This window comes from Pristiophorus japonicus (assembly GCF_044704955.1).
Source record: "Pristiophorus japonicus isolate sPriJap1 chromosome 24 unlocalized genomic scaffold, sPriJap1.hap1 SUPER_24_unloc_1, whole genome shotgun sequence".
NCBI lineage: Eukaryota > Metazoa > Chordata > Chondrichthyes > Pristiophoridae > Pristiophorus > Pristiophorus japonicus.
This window is the reverse complement of record NW_027250648.1, coordinates 204,629-222,344: the sequence shown is the minus strand read 5'-3', so window position 1 is coordinate 222,344 and position 17,716 is coordinate 204,629. Positions and strand designations below refer to the sequence as shown.

Genomic DNA, 17,716 nt, shown 5'->3' with positions numbered 1-17,716 from the left:
CTATCTTAGCAAATCCCTTTTACAATTTAAAGACCTCAATTGTGCACTCAAGTCAGGACAAGCCAGGTTGTCATAGTTTAACCTTTTAATCACTGGTGTCAGTCTGATGAATGTGTGCAATGCGCGGTCCCTTTACTGCCCCCTCCCTACCTCATCCCTCCGGCCCTCCCTTTACTGCCCCCTCCCTACCTCCGTCCGTCCCTCCCTTGCTGAGGTGAGGTGCCCAGAGCTGAGCGCTCTGCCGCAGGTGGGTGTGACCCAGGGCTCCAGGTGGGTGTGACCCAGGGCTCCAGGTGGGTGTGACCCAGGGCTCCAGGTGGGTGTGACCCAGGGTTCCAGGTGGGTGTGACCCAGGGCTCCAGGTGGGTGTGACCCAAGGTGATGGACCTGTACTCCCCAGCACTGTACCCCAGTGTTGTACAGTGACAGACCTCCGACAGTGCGGCACTCCCTTAGACTGCCCCTCCGTCAGTGCGGTGCTCCCTCAGTATTGCCCCTCCGACAGTGCGGCGCTCCCTCAGTAGTGCCCCTCCGACAGTGCGGCGCTCCCTCAGTACTGCCCCTCCAACAGTGCGGCGCTCCCTCAGTATTGCCCCTCCGACAGTGCGGCGCTCCCTCAGTATTGCCCCTCCGACAGTGCGGCACTCCCTCAGTACTGCCCCTCCGACTGTGCGGCACTCCCTCAGTACTGCCCCTCCGACAGTGCGGCGCTCCCTCAGTACTGCCCCTCCGACAGTGTGGCGCTCCCTCAGTACTGCCCCTCCGACAGTGCGGTGCTCCCTCAGTACTGCCCCTCCAACAGTGCGGCGCTCCATCAGTACTGCACTGGGAGTGTCAGCTTAGACTTTGTGCTCAAGTCTCTGGAATGGGACTTGAACCCACAACCTTGGGACTCACAGGCGAGAGTGCTGCCCACTGAGCTATGACTGACACTGGCTGATTTCTGAACATCCATTGCTGGCCTGTGGGCCAAGAGCCAAGTGGAGCCCAAAGACAGCCTCAGGGAAGAGATTGATCAGCCCAGTGTGGCAGGGCGATGGGTGGCTCTATCCCCCACCACCCCCTCACCATTTGGGATGCTCCATAACCCAGGCAACAATTTTTCCATCCAGTGGGCACACGGACCTTCAGTTGCTCCTTCTTGGGGACCTATTACAACATTTCAAGTGCCCATCCAAGCACCTTTTAAATGTGGTGAGAGTTTCTGCATCCAACACCCTTCCAGGCAGCGAGTTCCAGATCCCCACAACCCTCTGCGTAAAGAACCCCCCCTCAAATTCCCTCTAAACCTTCCACCAAACACCTTAAAACTATGTCCCCTCGTAATAGATCCCTCCACCAATAGAAATAGACCCTTACTATCCACTATGTCCAGGCCCCTCAATATTTTGTACACCTCAATGAGGTCTCCTCTCAACCTCCTCTGTTCCAATAAGAACAAACCCAGCCTATCTAATCTGTCCTCATAACTAAGATTCTCCATTCTTGGCAGCATCCTAGTAAATCTCCTCTGCACCCTCTCTAGTGCAATCACGTCCTTCCTTTAATATGGCAACCAGAACTGCCTGCAGTACTCCAGCTGTGGCCTAACCAAAGTATTATACAATGTAAGCATAACCTCCCTGCTCATATATTCTATGCTTTGGCCAATAAAGGCAAGCATTCCGTATGCCTTCTGAACCTACTTATCCACGTGGCCTGCTACTTTCAGGGATCTGTGGACAAGCACTCCAAGGCCCCTTTGTTCATCTACACTATTAAGTGGCCTACCGCTTAATATATATACTCTTTCCTTATTAGCCCTCCTAAAGTGCATCACCTCACACGTCTCTGAATTAAATTCCATTTGCCACTGCTCTGCCCACCTGACCAGTAGATTGATATTCTCCTGCAGCCCATGACTTTCCTCTTCATTATCAACCACACGGCCAATTTTGTCTGCAACCTTCTTAATCATACTCCCTATATTCAAATCTAAATCATTGATATGTACCATAAAAAGCAAGGGACCCAGTACTGAGCCCTGCGGAACCCCACTGGAAACATCCTTCCAGTCACAAAAACATTCATCAATCATTATCCTTTGCTTCCTACCTCCAAGCCAATATTGGATCCAACTTGCCACTTTGCCCTGGATCCCATGGGCTTTAACCTTCATGACCAGTCTACCATGTGGGATCTTATCAAAAGCTTTGCTAAAGTCCATATACACTACATCGTACGCACTACCCTCTTGGTTACCGCCTCAAAAAACTCAATCGGGTTAGTCAAACATGATCTTCCCTTAACAAATCCGTGCTGACTGTCCCTAATTAATCCTTGCCTTTCCAAATGTAGATTTATCCTGTCTTTCAGGATTTTTTCCAATAATTTTCCCATCACTAAGGTTAAGCTGTCAGGCCTGTAATTACTCGGCCTATCCCTTTCTCCCTTCTTAAACAAGGGTACTACATTAGCAGTCCTCCAATCCTCCAGCCTCATGCCCAGATCCAAAGAGGACTGGATGGTCAAGGCCTCTGCTAGTTCCTCTTTTACTTTCCTCAACAGCCTGGGATGCACTTCATCTGGTCCTGGGGATTTATCTACTTTCAAAGCTGCTAAACCCTTTAATACTTCCTCTCTCACTCTGTTTATTTCACCCAGAATATCACACTCCTCCTCGATAGCAGTGTCTGCATTGCCCCTTTCCTTTTGTGAAAACAGATGCAAAGTATTCATTAAGAACCCCACCAACATCCTCCGCCTCTACACAAAGATTCCCCTCATGGTCTCTAATAGGCCCTACCCTTTCTTTAGTTACCCTCTTACTCTTAATATATTTATAGAACATCTTAGGGTTTTCCTTAATTTTACTGGCCAAGAATTTCTCCTCTCTGTTAGCATTCCTAATATCCTTTGTAATTTTGCTCTTAACTTTTTATATTCTTCTAAAGATTCTATAGTATTTTAGCCGTTGGAATATGACATAAGCATCCCTTTTTTTCCTTTATCCTCCCCTGTAAGTCCCTAGACATCCAGGGGGCTCTAGAATTATTATTCCCACCCTTTTTCTTTCAGGGCACATGTTTGGCCTGAGCCCTCCAGATCTCCTCCTTGAATGCCTCCCACTGTTCTGACACTGATTTACCCATATATTTAAGGCGGAGAGACAGATTTTTGAGCAATAAGGGAGTAAAGGGTTATGAGGAGCAGGCAGGGAAGTGGAGTTGAGGCCAAGATCAGATCAGCCATGATCTTATTGAATGGTGGAGCAGGCTCGAGGGGCTGAATGGCCAATTCCTGCTCCTATTTCTTATGTTCTGGCGTTCTGTAAGCGATGTGTCTGACAGGAATACTTTCCTTTTGTGTGCAGGGAGGATGATCCCGCTGACAGAGTTTAAACAATTCACAGCGCAGCAGCCAGCGTTGCGTGTGCTGAAGCCCTGGTGGGATGTGTTCATGGAGTATATCTGTGCAGCCATGCTGATGATCGGTGTGTTTGGCTGCACGTTGCAGGTAGGGAACTGATCCTGACACATCGTTACCGTCACACTCACACACCCTCACACTCACACACCCTCACACTCACACTCACACACCCTCACACTCACACACCCTCACAGTCACACACCCTCACAATCACACACCCTCACACTCACACACAGTCACACTCACACATGGTTACACTCACACACCGTCACATTCACACACCGTCACACTCATACAGAGTCACACTCAAACAGAGTCACACTCAAACAGAGTCACACTCACATATCCTCACACACCGTCACTCTCACACACCGTCACTCTCACACACTGTCACTCTCACACACCGTCACTCTCACACACCGTCACTCTCACACACCGTCACTCTCACACACCGTCACTCTCACACACCGTCACTCTCACACACCGTCACTCTCACACACAGTCACATTCACACACAGTCACATTCACACACCGTCACTCTCACACACCGTCACATGCACACAACATCACACTCACACACCATCACACTCACACACCATCACACCCACACACAGTCACAGTCACATTCACACACAGTCACATTCACACACCGTCACTCTCACACACCGTCACATGCACACAACTTCACACTCACACACCATCACACTCACACACCATCACACTCAACCAGAGTCACACTCACACACAGTCACACACTGTCATGCTCACACACCGTCACACGCACACCCCGTCACATGCACACAACTTCACACTCACACACCATCACACTCAACCAGAGTCACACTCACACACAGTCACACTCACACACAGTCACACACTGTCATGCTCACACACCATCACACGCACACCCCGTCACATGCACACAACTTCACGTTCACACACAGTCACACTCACACACAGTCATACTCACACACTCACACAACGTCACACTCACACAACGTCACACTCACACAACGTCACACTCACACAACGTCACACTCACACGTTCATATTCACACACCGTCACGTTCACACACCATCATGCTCACACACCTTAACATGCACACAACTTCACACTACACACCGTCACACTCACACACCGTCACACTCATGCACTGTCACTCTCTACACCATCACACTCACACACAGTCACACTCAACCAGAGTCACACTCACACACCCTCACACACCATCACACTCACACACCATCACACTCAACCAGAGTCACACTCACACACCCTCACACACCGTCACACACAAACCGTCACACTCAACCAGAGTCACACTCACATACCCTCACACACCGACACACTCAACCAGAGTCACACTCACACACCGGCACACACCATCACACTCACACAACGTAAAACTCACACACCGTCACTCTCACACACCGCCACACTCACACACGGTCACACTCACACACGGTCACACTCACACACGGTCACACTCACACACGGTCACACTCACACACAGTCACATTCACACTCACACACAGACACACACCGTCACACTCACACACCGTCGCACTCACACACCGTCGCACGCACACACCGTCGCACGCACACACAGTCGCACTCACTCACAGTCGCACTCACTCACAGTCGCACTCACTCACAGTCGCACTCACTCACAGTCGCACTCACAACCGTCGCACTCACAACCGTCGCACTCACAACCGTCGCACTCTCAACCGTCGCACTCTCAACCGTCGCACTCTCAACCGTCGCACTCTCAACCGTCGCACTCTCAACCGTCGCACTCTCAACCGTCGCACTCACACACCGTCACACCCACAAACAGTCACACTCACACGCAGTCATCCTCACACTTAAACTCACACAGTCACACTCGCACAGCGTCACACTCGCACAGCGTCACACTCGCACACAGTAAGGCTCACACACCATCACCCTCACACACAGTCACCCTCACACACATTCATACTGACAGATTCACACTCACACACCGTCACACTCACACACCGTCACACTCACTCACTGTCACATTCACACACAGTCACATTCACACACATTGCCCCTCATACACAGTGAGACTCACACACTGTCACACTCACACACAGTCACACTCACACACAGTCACACTCACACACAGTAATCCGACAACCGTCCCCCTCACACACCTTCACACTCACACATCGTCACCCTCACACACCGTCATCCTCAGCCATAGTCACACCCTGCCACAGTCACACTCACACACAGTCACACTCATGCACCATCACAGTCATACACAGTCAAACTCACACACAGTCAAACTCACACACAGTCACGCTCACACACAGTCACGCTCACACACCATCAGACACACACACCGTCACACTCGCACACAATTTCCCTCACACCAAATCACACCCACAGACAGTCACACTCACACGCAGTCATCCTCACACTTAATCTCACACAGTCACACTCACACACCGGCACATTTGCACAGCGGCACACTCGCACAGCGGCACACTCACTCTCACACACAGTCACCCTCGTACACAGTCACACTCACATACTGTCATACTCACACACAGTCGACCTCACACACAGTCACACTCCGTCACACTCACACAGTCGCACTCACACACAGTCGCCGTCATACACATTCACACTTAAACTCACACCGTCACACTCACACACCACCACCCTCACACACCGCCACCCTCACACATTCATATTCACACACTGTCACGCTCACACACCGTCACACTCACACACCGTCACACTCACACACCGTCACACTCACACACCGTCACACTCACACTCACATACAGTCACACACAGTCACACACAGTCACCCTCACACACAGTCACACTCACACACAATTGCCCTCACACACAGTCACACTCACAAACAGTCACACTCACACGCAGTCATCCTCACACTGTCACACTCGCACAGCGGCACACTCGCACAGCGGCACACGCGCACAGTCACACTCACACACAGTCATACTGACAGATTCACACTCACACACCGTCACACTCATACACCGTCACACTCATACACCGTCACATTCATACACCGTCACACTCACTCACCGTCACATTCACACACGGTCTCACCACACACAGTCGCATTCACACACAGTCACATTCACACACAGTCACATTCACACAGTCAGACTCACACAGTCAGACTCGCACACAGTCATCCTACAACCGTCACACTCACACACCGTCACACTCACACACCGTCACACTCACACACCGTCACCCTCAGCCACAGTCACACTCACACACAGTCACACTCACACATAGTCACACTCACACACCATCACAGTCATACACAGTCAAACTCGCACGCCATCACACTCACACACCGTCACACTCACACGCAGTGAGACTCACACACAGTCACACTCTCTCACAGTCACACTCTCTCACAGTCACACTCTCACAGTCACACTCTCTCACAGTCACACTCTCTCACAGTCACAAACTCTTTCAGTCACACTCTCTCTCAGTCACACTCACACACCGTCACACTCACACACAATTGCCCTCATACACAGTGAGACTCACACACAGTCACACTTTCTCACAGTCACACTCTCTCACAGTCACACTCTCTCACAGTCACACTCTCTCTCAGTCACACTCACACACCGTCACACTCACACACAATTGCCCTCACACCAAATCACACCCACAGTCACACTCACATGTAGTCATCCTCACACTTAAACTCACAGTCGCACTCGCACAGCGTCACACTCGCACAGCGTCACACTCGCACACCGCGGCACTCACACACTGCGGCACTCACACACAGCGACACTCTCACACAGTCACCCTCTCACACAGTCACCCTCACACACAGTCACTCTCACACACAGTCATACTGACAGATTCACCCTCACACACAGTCACACTCGTACACCGTCACACTCACTCACCGTCACATTCACACACGGTCTCACCACACACGGTCTCACCACACACAGTCGCATTCACACACAGTCACATTCACACAGTCAGACTCTCACAGTCAGACTACAACCGTCAAACTCGCACACCGTCACACTCACACACCGTCACCCTCAGCCACAGTCACACTCACACACAGTCACACTCACACACAGTCACAGTCATACACAGTCACAATCACACGCCGTCACACTCACACGCCGTCACCCTCATACACAGTGAGACTCACACACTGTCACACTCTCTCACAGTCACACTCTCTCACAGTCACACTCTCTCACAGTCACACTCACACACCGTCACCCTCAGCCACAGTCACACTCAGACACAGTCACACTCTCTCACAGTCACACTCTCTCACAGTCACACTCTCTCACAGTCACACTCTCTCACAGTCACACTCTCTCACAGTCACACTCACACACCGTCACACTCACACACCGTCACACTCGCACACCGTCACACTCGCACACCGTCACACTCGCACACCGTCACACTCACACACCGTCACACTCACACACAATTGCCCTCACACCAAATCACACCCACAGTCACACTCACATGCAGTCATCCTCACACTTAAACTCACACAGTCACACTCGCACAGCGTCACACTCGCACAGCGTCACACTCGCACACAGCATCACACTCACACACCGCGGCACTCACACACTGCGGCACTCACACACAGTCACCCTCACACACCGCGGCACTCACACACAGCGACACTCACACATAGTCACCCTCTCACACAGTCACTTCACACACAGTCACTCTCACACACAGTCATACTGACAGATTCACACTCACACACCGTCACACTCATACACCTTCACACTCACACACCGTCACACTCACTCACTGTCACATTCACACACGGTCTCACCACACAAAGTCACACTCACACACAGTCACATTCATGCACCATCACAGTCATACACAGTCAAACTCACACACAGTTAAACTCACACACAGACACCGTCACACTCACACGCAGTCACACTCACACGCAGTCACACTCACATGCAGTCACACTCACATGCAGTCACACTCACACACAGTCACACTCTCTCACAGTCACACTCTCTCACAGTCACACTCTCTCACAGTCACACTCACACACCGTCACACTCACACACAATTGCCCTCACACCAAATCACACCTACAGTCACACTCACATGCAGTCATCCTCACACTTAAACTCACAGTCACACTCGCACAGCGTCACACTCGCACAGCGTCACACTCACACACAGTCACCCTCACACACCGTCACCCTCACACACCGCGGCACTCACACACCGCGGCACTCACACACCGCGGCACTCACACACCGCGGCACTCACACACAGTCAGACTACAACCGTCACACTCACACACCGTCACACTCACACACCGTCACCCTCAGCCACAGTCACACTCACACACAGTCACACTCACACACAGTCACACTCACACACACACACAGTCACACTCACACGCCGTCACACTCACACGCCGTCACACTCACACACAGTCACCCTCATACACAGTGAGACCCACACACTGTCACACTCTCTCACAGTCACACTCTCTCACAGTCACACTCACACACCGTCACACTCACACACTGTCACACTCACACACAATTGCCCTCACACCAAATCACACCCACAGTCACACTCACATGCAGTCATCCTCACACTTAAACTCACAGTCACACTCGCACAGCGTCACAGTCACACTCGCACAGCGTCACACTCGCACACAGTCACCCTCACACACCGCGGCACTCACACACCGCGGCACTCACAGACAGTCACCCTCACACACAGCGACACTCTCACACAGTCACCCTCTCACACAGTCACCCCCTCACACAGTCACCCTCTCACACAGTCACCCTCACACACAGTCACTCTCACACACAGTCACTCTCACACACAGTCATACTGACAGATTCACACTCTCACGCCGTCACACTCATACACCTTCACACTCATACACCTTCACACTCATACACCTTCACACTCACTCACTGTCACATTCACACACGGTCTCACCACACAAAGTCACATTCACACACAGTCACATTCACACACAGTCACACTCACACACTCTCATACAGTCAGACTCACACACAGTCATCCTACAACCGTCACACTCACACACCGTCACCCTCAGCCATAGTCACACCCTGCCACAGTCACACTCACACACCGTCACACTCACACACAATTGCCCTCATACACAGTGAGACTCACACCCAGTCACACCCTCTCACAGTCACACCCTCTCACAGTCACACTCTCTCACAGTCACACTCTCTCACAGTCACACTCTCTCACAGTCACACTCTCTCACAGTCACACTCTCTCTCAGTCACACTCTCTCTCAGTCACACTCTCTCTCAGTCACACTCACACACCGTCACACTCACACACAATTGCCCTCACACCAAATCACACCCACAGTCACACTCACATGCAGTCATCCTCACACTTAAACTCACAGTCACACTCGCACAGCGTCACCCTCGCACACAGTCACCCTCACACACCGCGGCACTCACACACCGCGGCACTCACACACCGCGGCACTCACACACAGTCACATTCACACAGTCAGACTCACACAGCGTCACACTCGCACAGCGTCACACTCGCACAGCGTCACACTCGCACAGCGTCACACTCGCACACAGCGTCACACTCGCACACCGTCACCCTCACACACCGTCACCCTCACACACCGCGGCACTCACACACCGCGGCACTCACACACAGCGACACTCACACACAGTCACCCTCTCACAGTCACCCTCACACACAGTCACTTTCACACACAGTCATACTGACAGATTCACACTCACACACCGTCACACTCATACACCTTCACACTCACACACAGTCACACTCACACACAGTCACACTCACACACTCTCATACAGTCAGACTCACACACAGTCATCCTACAACCATCACACTCACACACCGTCACCCTCAGCCATAGTCACACCCTGCCACAGTCACACTCACACACAGTCACATTCATGCACCATCACAGTCATACACAGTTAAACTCACACACAGACACCGTCACACTCAGACACCGTCACACGCACACAACTTCACATTCACACACAGTCACACTCACACACAGTCACACTCACACAGTAACATTCACGCACAGTGACCCTCATACACACTGAGACTCACACACAGTCACACTCACACACAGTCATCCTACAACCATCACGCTCACGCACCGTCACGCTTACGCACCGTCACGCTCACGCACCATCACGCTCACGCACCATCACGCTCACGCACCGTCACGCTCAGGCACCGTCACGCTCACACATAGTCACATTCACACACAGTCACCCTCACACACCATCACACTCACACACCGTCACACTCACACACTCTCATACAGTCAGACTCACACACAGTCATCCTACAACCGTCACACTCACACACCGTCACCCTCAGCCATAGTCACACCCTGCCACAGTCACACTCACACACCGTCACACTCACACACAATTGCCCTCATACACAGTGAGACTCGCACCCAGTCACACCCTCTCACAGTCACACCCTCTCACAGTCACACTCTCTCACAGTCACACTCTCTCACAGTCACACTCTCTCTCAGTCACACTCTCTCTCAGTCACACTCACACACCGTCACACTCACACACAATTGCCCTCACACCAAATCACACCCACAGTCACACTCACATGCAGTCATCCTCACACTTAAACTCACAGTCACACTCGCACAGCGTCACCCTCGCAAACAGTCACCCTCACACACCGTCACCCTCACACACCGTCACACTCACACACCGTCACACTCACACACCGCGGCACTCACACACCGCGGCACTCACACACCGCGGCACTCACACACCGCGGCACTCACACACCGCGGCACTCACACACAGTCACATTCACACAGTCAGACTCACACAGCGTCACACTCGCACAGCGTCACACTCGCACACAGCGTCACACTCGCACACAGTCACCCTCACACACCGTCACCCTCACACACCGCGGCCCTCACACACAGCGACACTCACACACAGTCACCCTCACACACAGTCACTTTCACACACAGTCATACTGACAGATTCACACTCACACACCGTCACACTCATACACCTTCACACTCACACACAGTCACACTCACACAGTCACACTCACACACTCTCATACAGTCAGACTCACACATAGTCATCCTACAACCGTCACACTCACACACCGTCACCCTCAGCCATAGTCACACCCTGTCACACTCACACACAGTCACATTCATGCACCATCACAGTCATACACAGTTAAACTCACACACAGACACCGTCACACTCAGACACCGTCACACGCACACAACTTCACATTCACACACAGTCACACTCACACACAGTCACACTCACACAGTAACATTCACGCACAGTGACCCTCATACACACTGAGACTCACACACTGTCACACTCACACACAGTCACACTCACACACAGTCATCCTACAACCGTCACGCTCACACACCGTCACGCTCACGCACCGTCACGCTCACGCACCGCCACGCTCAGGCACCGCCACGCTCAGGCACCATCACGCTCACACACAGTCACATTCACACACAGTCACCCTCACACACCATCACACTCACACACTGTCACCCTCACACATAGTCAGCCTTACAAACAGTCACACTCATACAGTCACCCTCACACACAGTCATCCTCACACACCATCACCCTCACACTCACACACAGTCACACTTACGCACCGTCACATTTACACACACTCACACACCGTCGCACTCACACACCGTCGCACTCACACTCACACACAGTCACACTCACATAGTCACACTTACACACAGTCATACTCAAACACCATCACACTCACACTCGCACCGCCACACTCACACACACCATCACACTCACACACCGTCATCCTCAAACACAGTCACACTCACACACAGTCACCCTCACACACAGTCACCCTCACACACAGTCACCCTCACACACAGTCACCCTCACACACAGTCATCCTCACACTTATGCACCATCACACTCAAACACTCACACACCGTCGCACTCACACTCACACAGTCACACTTACGCACCGCCACACTCACACACTCACAGACCGTTGCACTCACATACAGTCACACTCACACATCGTCACACTCACACTCAGGATCAATATGCTCATCATCATCATACACAGTCCCTCGATTTCGAGGAACACTCTAAACGTGAGTTATCAGGTGACTGAACAGTCCAATACGGGAATTACACTCTCTGTCACAGGTGGGACAGACAGTGGTTGAAGGAAGGGGTGGGTGGGAATGGTTTGCCGCACACTCCTTCCGCTGCCTGCGTTTGGTTTCTGCATGCTCTCGGCGACGAGACTCGAGGTGCTCAGCACCCTCCCGGATGCTCTGGGTTTTTATCTGGTTTTTGCCTCTCCCAGGAGATCATATGGCTCCGGTTGGGATGGAGTGTAGATGTTTTCAGTATAAGGGGTGTGGCAGTTGTGTGAGGTGGACTGGTTGGGCTGCTGACCGAGGGCAGTGCGGCTGTTTGTCGGCCGGCGCGGACACGATGAGTCGAATTGGCCTCCTTCTGCGCTGTACATTTCTATGTTTCTATGCACTTCCTCCACTTAGGACGGTCTTTGGCCAGGGACTCCCAGGTGTCGGTGGGGATGTTGCACTTTATCAAGGAGGCTTTGAGGGTGAATATACACACAGCCACATTCACATACCGGGTCAATATACACATAGTTGCACTCACGTACAGGGTCAATATACACACAGTCGCACTCACGTACAGGGTCTGGGTCACTCATCATCATTAGCAGTCCCTCGGAATCAAGGAAGACTTGCTTCCACTCCTAAAGTGAGTCCTTTGGTGGCTGAACAGTCCAACACGAGAGCCACAGACCCTGTTACAGTCGGGACAGATATTCGTCGGGGGAAGCGGGGTGGGACTGATTTACCACACGCTCCTTCCGCTGCTTGTGCCTGATCTCTTCACTCTTGCAGCGTTGAGATTCGAAGAGCTCAGCGCCCTCCCGGATGCACTTTCTCCACCTCGGGCGGTCTTCAGCCAAGGACTCTCGGGTGTCAGTGGTGATGTCGCACTTTACCACGGAGGCTTTGAGGGTGTCCTTGATGTTTCCGCTGCCCACCTTTGGCTCGTTTGCCATGAAGGAGCTCCGCGTAGAGCAATTGCTTAGGGAGTCTCGTGTCTGGCATGCGGACTATGTGGCCTGCCCAGCGAAGCTAATCGAGTGAGGTCAGTGTTCAATACTGGGGATGTTAGCCTGGTCGGGGACACTGATGTTGGTGCACCTGTCCTCCCAGGGGATTTGCAGGATCTTGCGGAGACATCGTTGGTGATATATCTCCAGCGACTTGAGGTGTCTTCTGTACATCGTCCATGCCTCAGATCCATACAGGAGGGCGGGTATTACTACAGCCCTGTCGACCATGGTAGGTTTGAGGGCCTGGTCTTTGAACACTCTTTTCCTTAGGCAGCCAAAGGCTGCACTGGCGCACTGGAGGCACACTCACATACAAGGTCAATATACACACAGTCACACTTACGTACAGGGTCTGGGTCAGTATACATTGATGTCCACACTCACACACAGGGTCTGGGTCAGTATACACACAGTCACACTCACACACAGGGTCTGGGTCAGTACACACTGATGTCCACACTCTCACACGGGTCTGGTTCAGTATACACACAGTCACACTCACACACAGGGTCTGGGTCAGTATACACACAGTCACACTCACACACAGGGTCTGGGTCAGTACACACTGATGTCCACACTCTCACACGGGTCTGGTTCAGTATACAGACAGTCACACTCACACACAAGGTCTGAGTCAGTATACACTGATGTCCACACTCTCACACAGGGTCTGGGTCAGTATACACACAGTCACACTCACACACAGGGTCTGAGTCAGTATACACACAGTCACACTCACACGGGTCTGGTTCAGTATACACACAGTCACACTCACACACAGGGTCTGAGTCAGTATACACTGATGTCCACACTCTCACACGGGTCTGGGTCAGTATACACTGATGTCCACACTCACACACACGGTCTGGGTCAGTATACACACAGTCACACTCACACACAGGGTCTGGGTCAGTACACACTGACGTCCACACTCTCACACGGGTCTGGGTCAGTATACACACAGTCACACTCACACACAGGGTCTGGGTCAGTATACACACAGTCACACTCACACACAGGGTCTGGGTCAGTATACACACAGTCACACTCACACACAGGGTCTGGGTCAGTATACACTGATGTCCACACTCTCACACGGGTCTGGGTCAGTATACAATGATGTCCACACTCACACACAGAGTCTGGGTCAGTGTACACGGATGATATACAGGGACTGTATGAATGCAGATTGACCTGATGCCCATGTGCTTCTCTCTAGGTGACACAAGACAAGATTATCTGCCTCCCCCAGCCGCTGTCTGTGAGCATCAATTGCTCCATGTTGCTGCTGCGCTCAGAGGCATTGAGGACCTCACCGCACCAAGTGAACGGCCTGAGGACCAACCTGGATCTGCAGCAGTACAGCTTTATCAACCAGATGTGCTACGAGAAGGCCCTTCACTGGTACGCCAAGTACTTCCCATACCTGCTGCTCATCCACACCCTGGTCTTCATGATCTGCGGCAGCTTTTGGTTCAAGTTCCCGGGGACCAGCTCCAAAATCGAGCACTTTGTCTCCATCTTGAGCAAGTGCTTTGACTCCCCCTGGACGACTCGGGCACTGAGCGAGGTTTCCAGCGAGAACCAAGGTAAGGAGCAGCAGAGTCAGCTGCCGAACCCTCTCTCCAGCTCCAGCTCCAAGCCTGAGGCCCAGTTGCCCGGGGAGGAGAGCAGTTTGGCGGAGTCTGTGTGTGCTCAGCCCAGTGCCGATAAGGTGGTCGCGGACAAGGGGAGCCTGCGTGCGCTGGATAAGAAGGAGGGCGAACAGGCCAAGGCTCTGTTCGAGAAGGTCAAGAAGTTCCGGCTCCACGTGGAGGAAGGGGACATCCTCTACGTGATGTACGTGCGGCAAACAATTGTCCGGGTTCTCAAGTTTGTCGTGATCATTCTTTACAATGCTTCCTTGGTTCCGAACATACGTGTCGTTGTCCCCTGCAAGGTCGACATTGAGGACGTTACTGGTTACAACAACTTCTGTTGCAGTCACACAAAGGCCCAACTTTTCTTCAAGCTGGCCGTGTGCTACATCTGCTTTGTGTCCGTGTACGGCTGCATCTGCCTCTACACCCTCTACTGGCTCTTCTACCGCCCTCTCAAGGAATACTCCTTCGAGTGTGTGCGGCAAGAGTCAGGGATGGGCGATATTCCCGATGTGAAGAATGATTTTGCCTTCGTGCTGCACCTGGTGGACCAGTACGATTCCCTGTACTCCAAGAGGTTCGCTGTCTTTCTGTCGGAAGTCAGTGAGAGCAGGTTGGTGCAGATGAACTTGGACCTTGAGTGGACGGTGGACAAGCTGCGGCAGAGACTGCAGAGGAACCGGCAGAACCGCCTCGAGCTCCACCTCTTCATGGTGCCAGGCCTGCCCACGCCCACCTTCCAGGTGACGGAGGTCGAGTCCCTGAAACTCGAGCTGATCACCGATCTCCAGTTGCCAGCAAAGATTGCACAGTTGGTGAACCTCGAGGAGCTGGTCTTGTTGAACTGTCCGCTCAAGCTCCAAGTTGCTGCATTGGGGTTTCTGAGGGAACATCTCAAGGTCCTCCAGATCCGCTTCAGTAACATCCATGAGATTCCTGTCTGGACACACAACATGAGAAATGTCGAAGAACTCCATCTGGCAGGATCTCTGACTCGAGATGGCTCCAAATGCATCTCTCTTGACTCTCTGTGCGAGCTTCGCCGCCTCAAGGTCCTCTCTCTGAACAGCAACTTGAGCAAAATCCCTGCGAACCTGGTGGATGTTTGCGCCCACCTTCACAAGCTGACCATCCACAACAACGGCTGCAAGCTCCTGGCCCTGAGCATCCTGAAGAAGCTCCACCAGCTCCAGGAACTGGAGCTCATCAACTGTGAGCTGGAGCGCATCCCTCACGCAGTCTTCAGCCTCGTCAACTTGGAGCAGCTCAACCTGAAGGAGAACCGTCTCCGATCCATTGAGGAAGTGCTCAGCCTCCAGCATTGCCGCAAACTCACGTGCCTGAAGCTGTGGTACAACTGCATCGTCTACATCCCCGAGCACATCAAAAAGCTCAGCTCTTTGCAATGCCTTTACCTCAGCAACAACCAGATCGAGCTCATCCCCCCACAACTCTTCCTGTGCCACAAGCTGCGCCACCTGGACCTGTCTCACAATCGAATCGCGTCCATCCCCCCCGAAATCGGGGTCCTGCAGAGCCTCCAATATCTCTCCATTTCCAACAACGCCGCCGAGTCGCTGCCCAACGAGCTGTTCTTCTGTAAAAAGCTGAGGACGCTGAAGGTTGGCCACAACGGTCTGACTGCCCTCTCGCCCAGGATCGGGAGCCTACCCCTGTTGGCCAGGTTGGAGCTGACCGGCAACCACCTGGAGACCTTGCCCCCCGAGCTGGGCGAGTGCACCAGCCTGACCCACACAGGCCTGGCTGTGGAGGAAACTCTGTTTCAAACACTCCCATTGGATGTCAGGGAGCGGATGAGAGATGACTGAATCCAGGCAGACGCGACCGAAGGCGGGGATTTCAAAGGATGAGCTGAAGGAGCACCAGTTACCTGGAGATAGATGGTTGGAGTTGATTCAAGACACTCTTGCACAAAGATACCTGGACACTGAGGGAGATGCTGCCCGGTTTTCGACAATCGGTTTGCTGATTTATTTACTGTCGGTGCCTTTCAGTCCAGCTTCGGACAATCTGCATTGGCTCTGTTCGTTGGACTGTCCAATGAGAAGGCTTCATCCTCTCACCCAGCCCACCATTGGTTAAAGGGTTGAACCAGACTGTTCGCAACCTTGGTGTCATACTTGATCCTGAAATGAGCTTTCGACCACATATCTGCAGCATAACTAAGACCGTCTATTTCCCCCTCTGTAACATCGCCTGTCTCCGCCCCTGCCTCAGCTCATTTGCTGCTGAAACCCACATTCGTACCTTTGTTACCTCTACACTTGACTATTCCAACGCACTCCTGGCTGGCCTCCCACATTCTATCCTATGTAAACTAGATCCAAAACTCAGCTGCCCGTGTCCTAACTCGCACCGAGTCCCGCTCACCCATCATCCCCTGTGCTCGCTGATCTACATT

The 17,716-nt window shown here is 52.5% G+C and overlaps 1 protein-coding gene across 1 annotated transcript in view; it reads left to right on the top strand.

Annotated features, from left to right (window-relative positions):
• LOC139241191 (volume-regulated anion channel subunit LRRC8C-like) overlaps positions 1-17,408 on the top strand; it is a 27,303-nt gene extending 9,895 nt beyond the window's left edge. The window contains exons 2-3 of the mRNA XM_070869846.1: positions 3,353-3,495; positions 14,874-17,408. Coding sequence (XP_070725947.1) covers positions 3,358-3,495; positions 14,874-17,123 — 2,388 coding nt within the window. The 5' untranslated portion in view covers positions 3,353-3,357 and the 3' untranslated portion in view covers positions 17,124-17,408. The remainder of the gene's footprint in view (positions 1-3,352; positions 3,496-14,873) is intronic.
• The last annotated feature ends 308 nt before the right edge of the window (positions 17,409-17,716 follow it).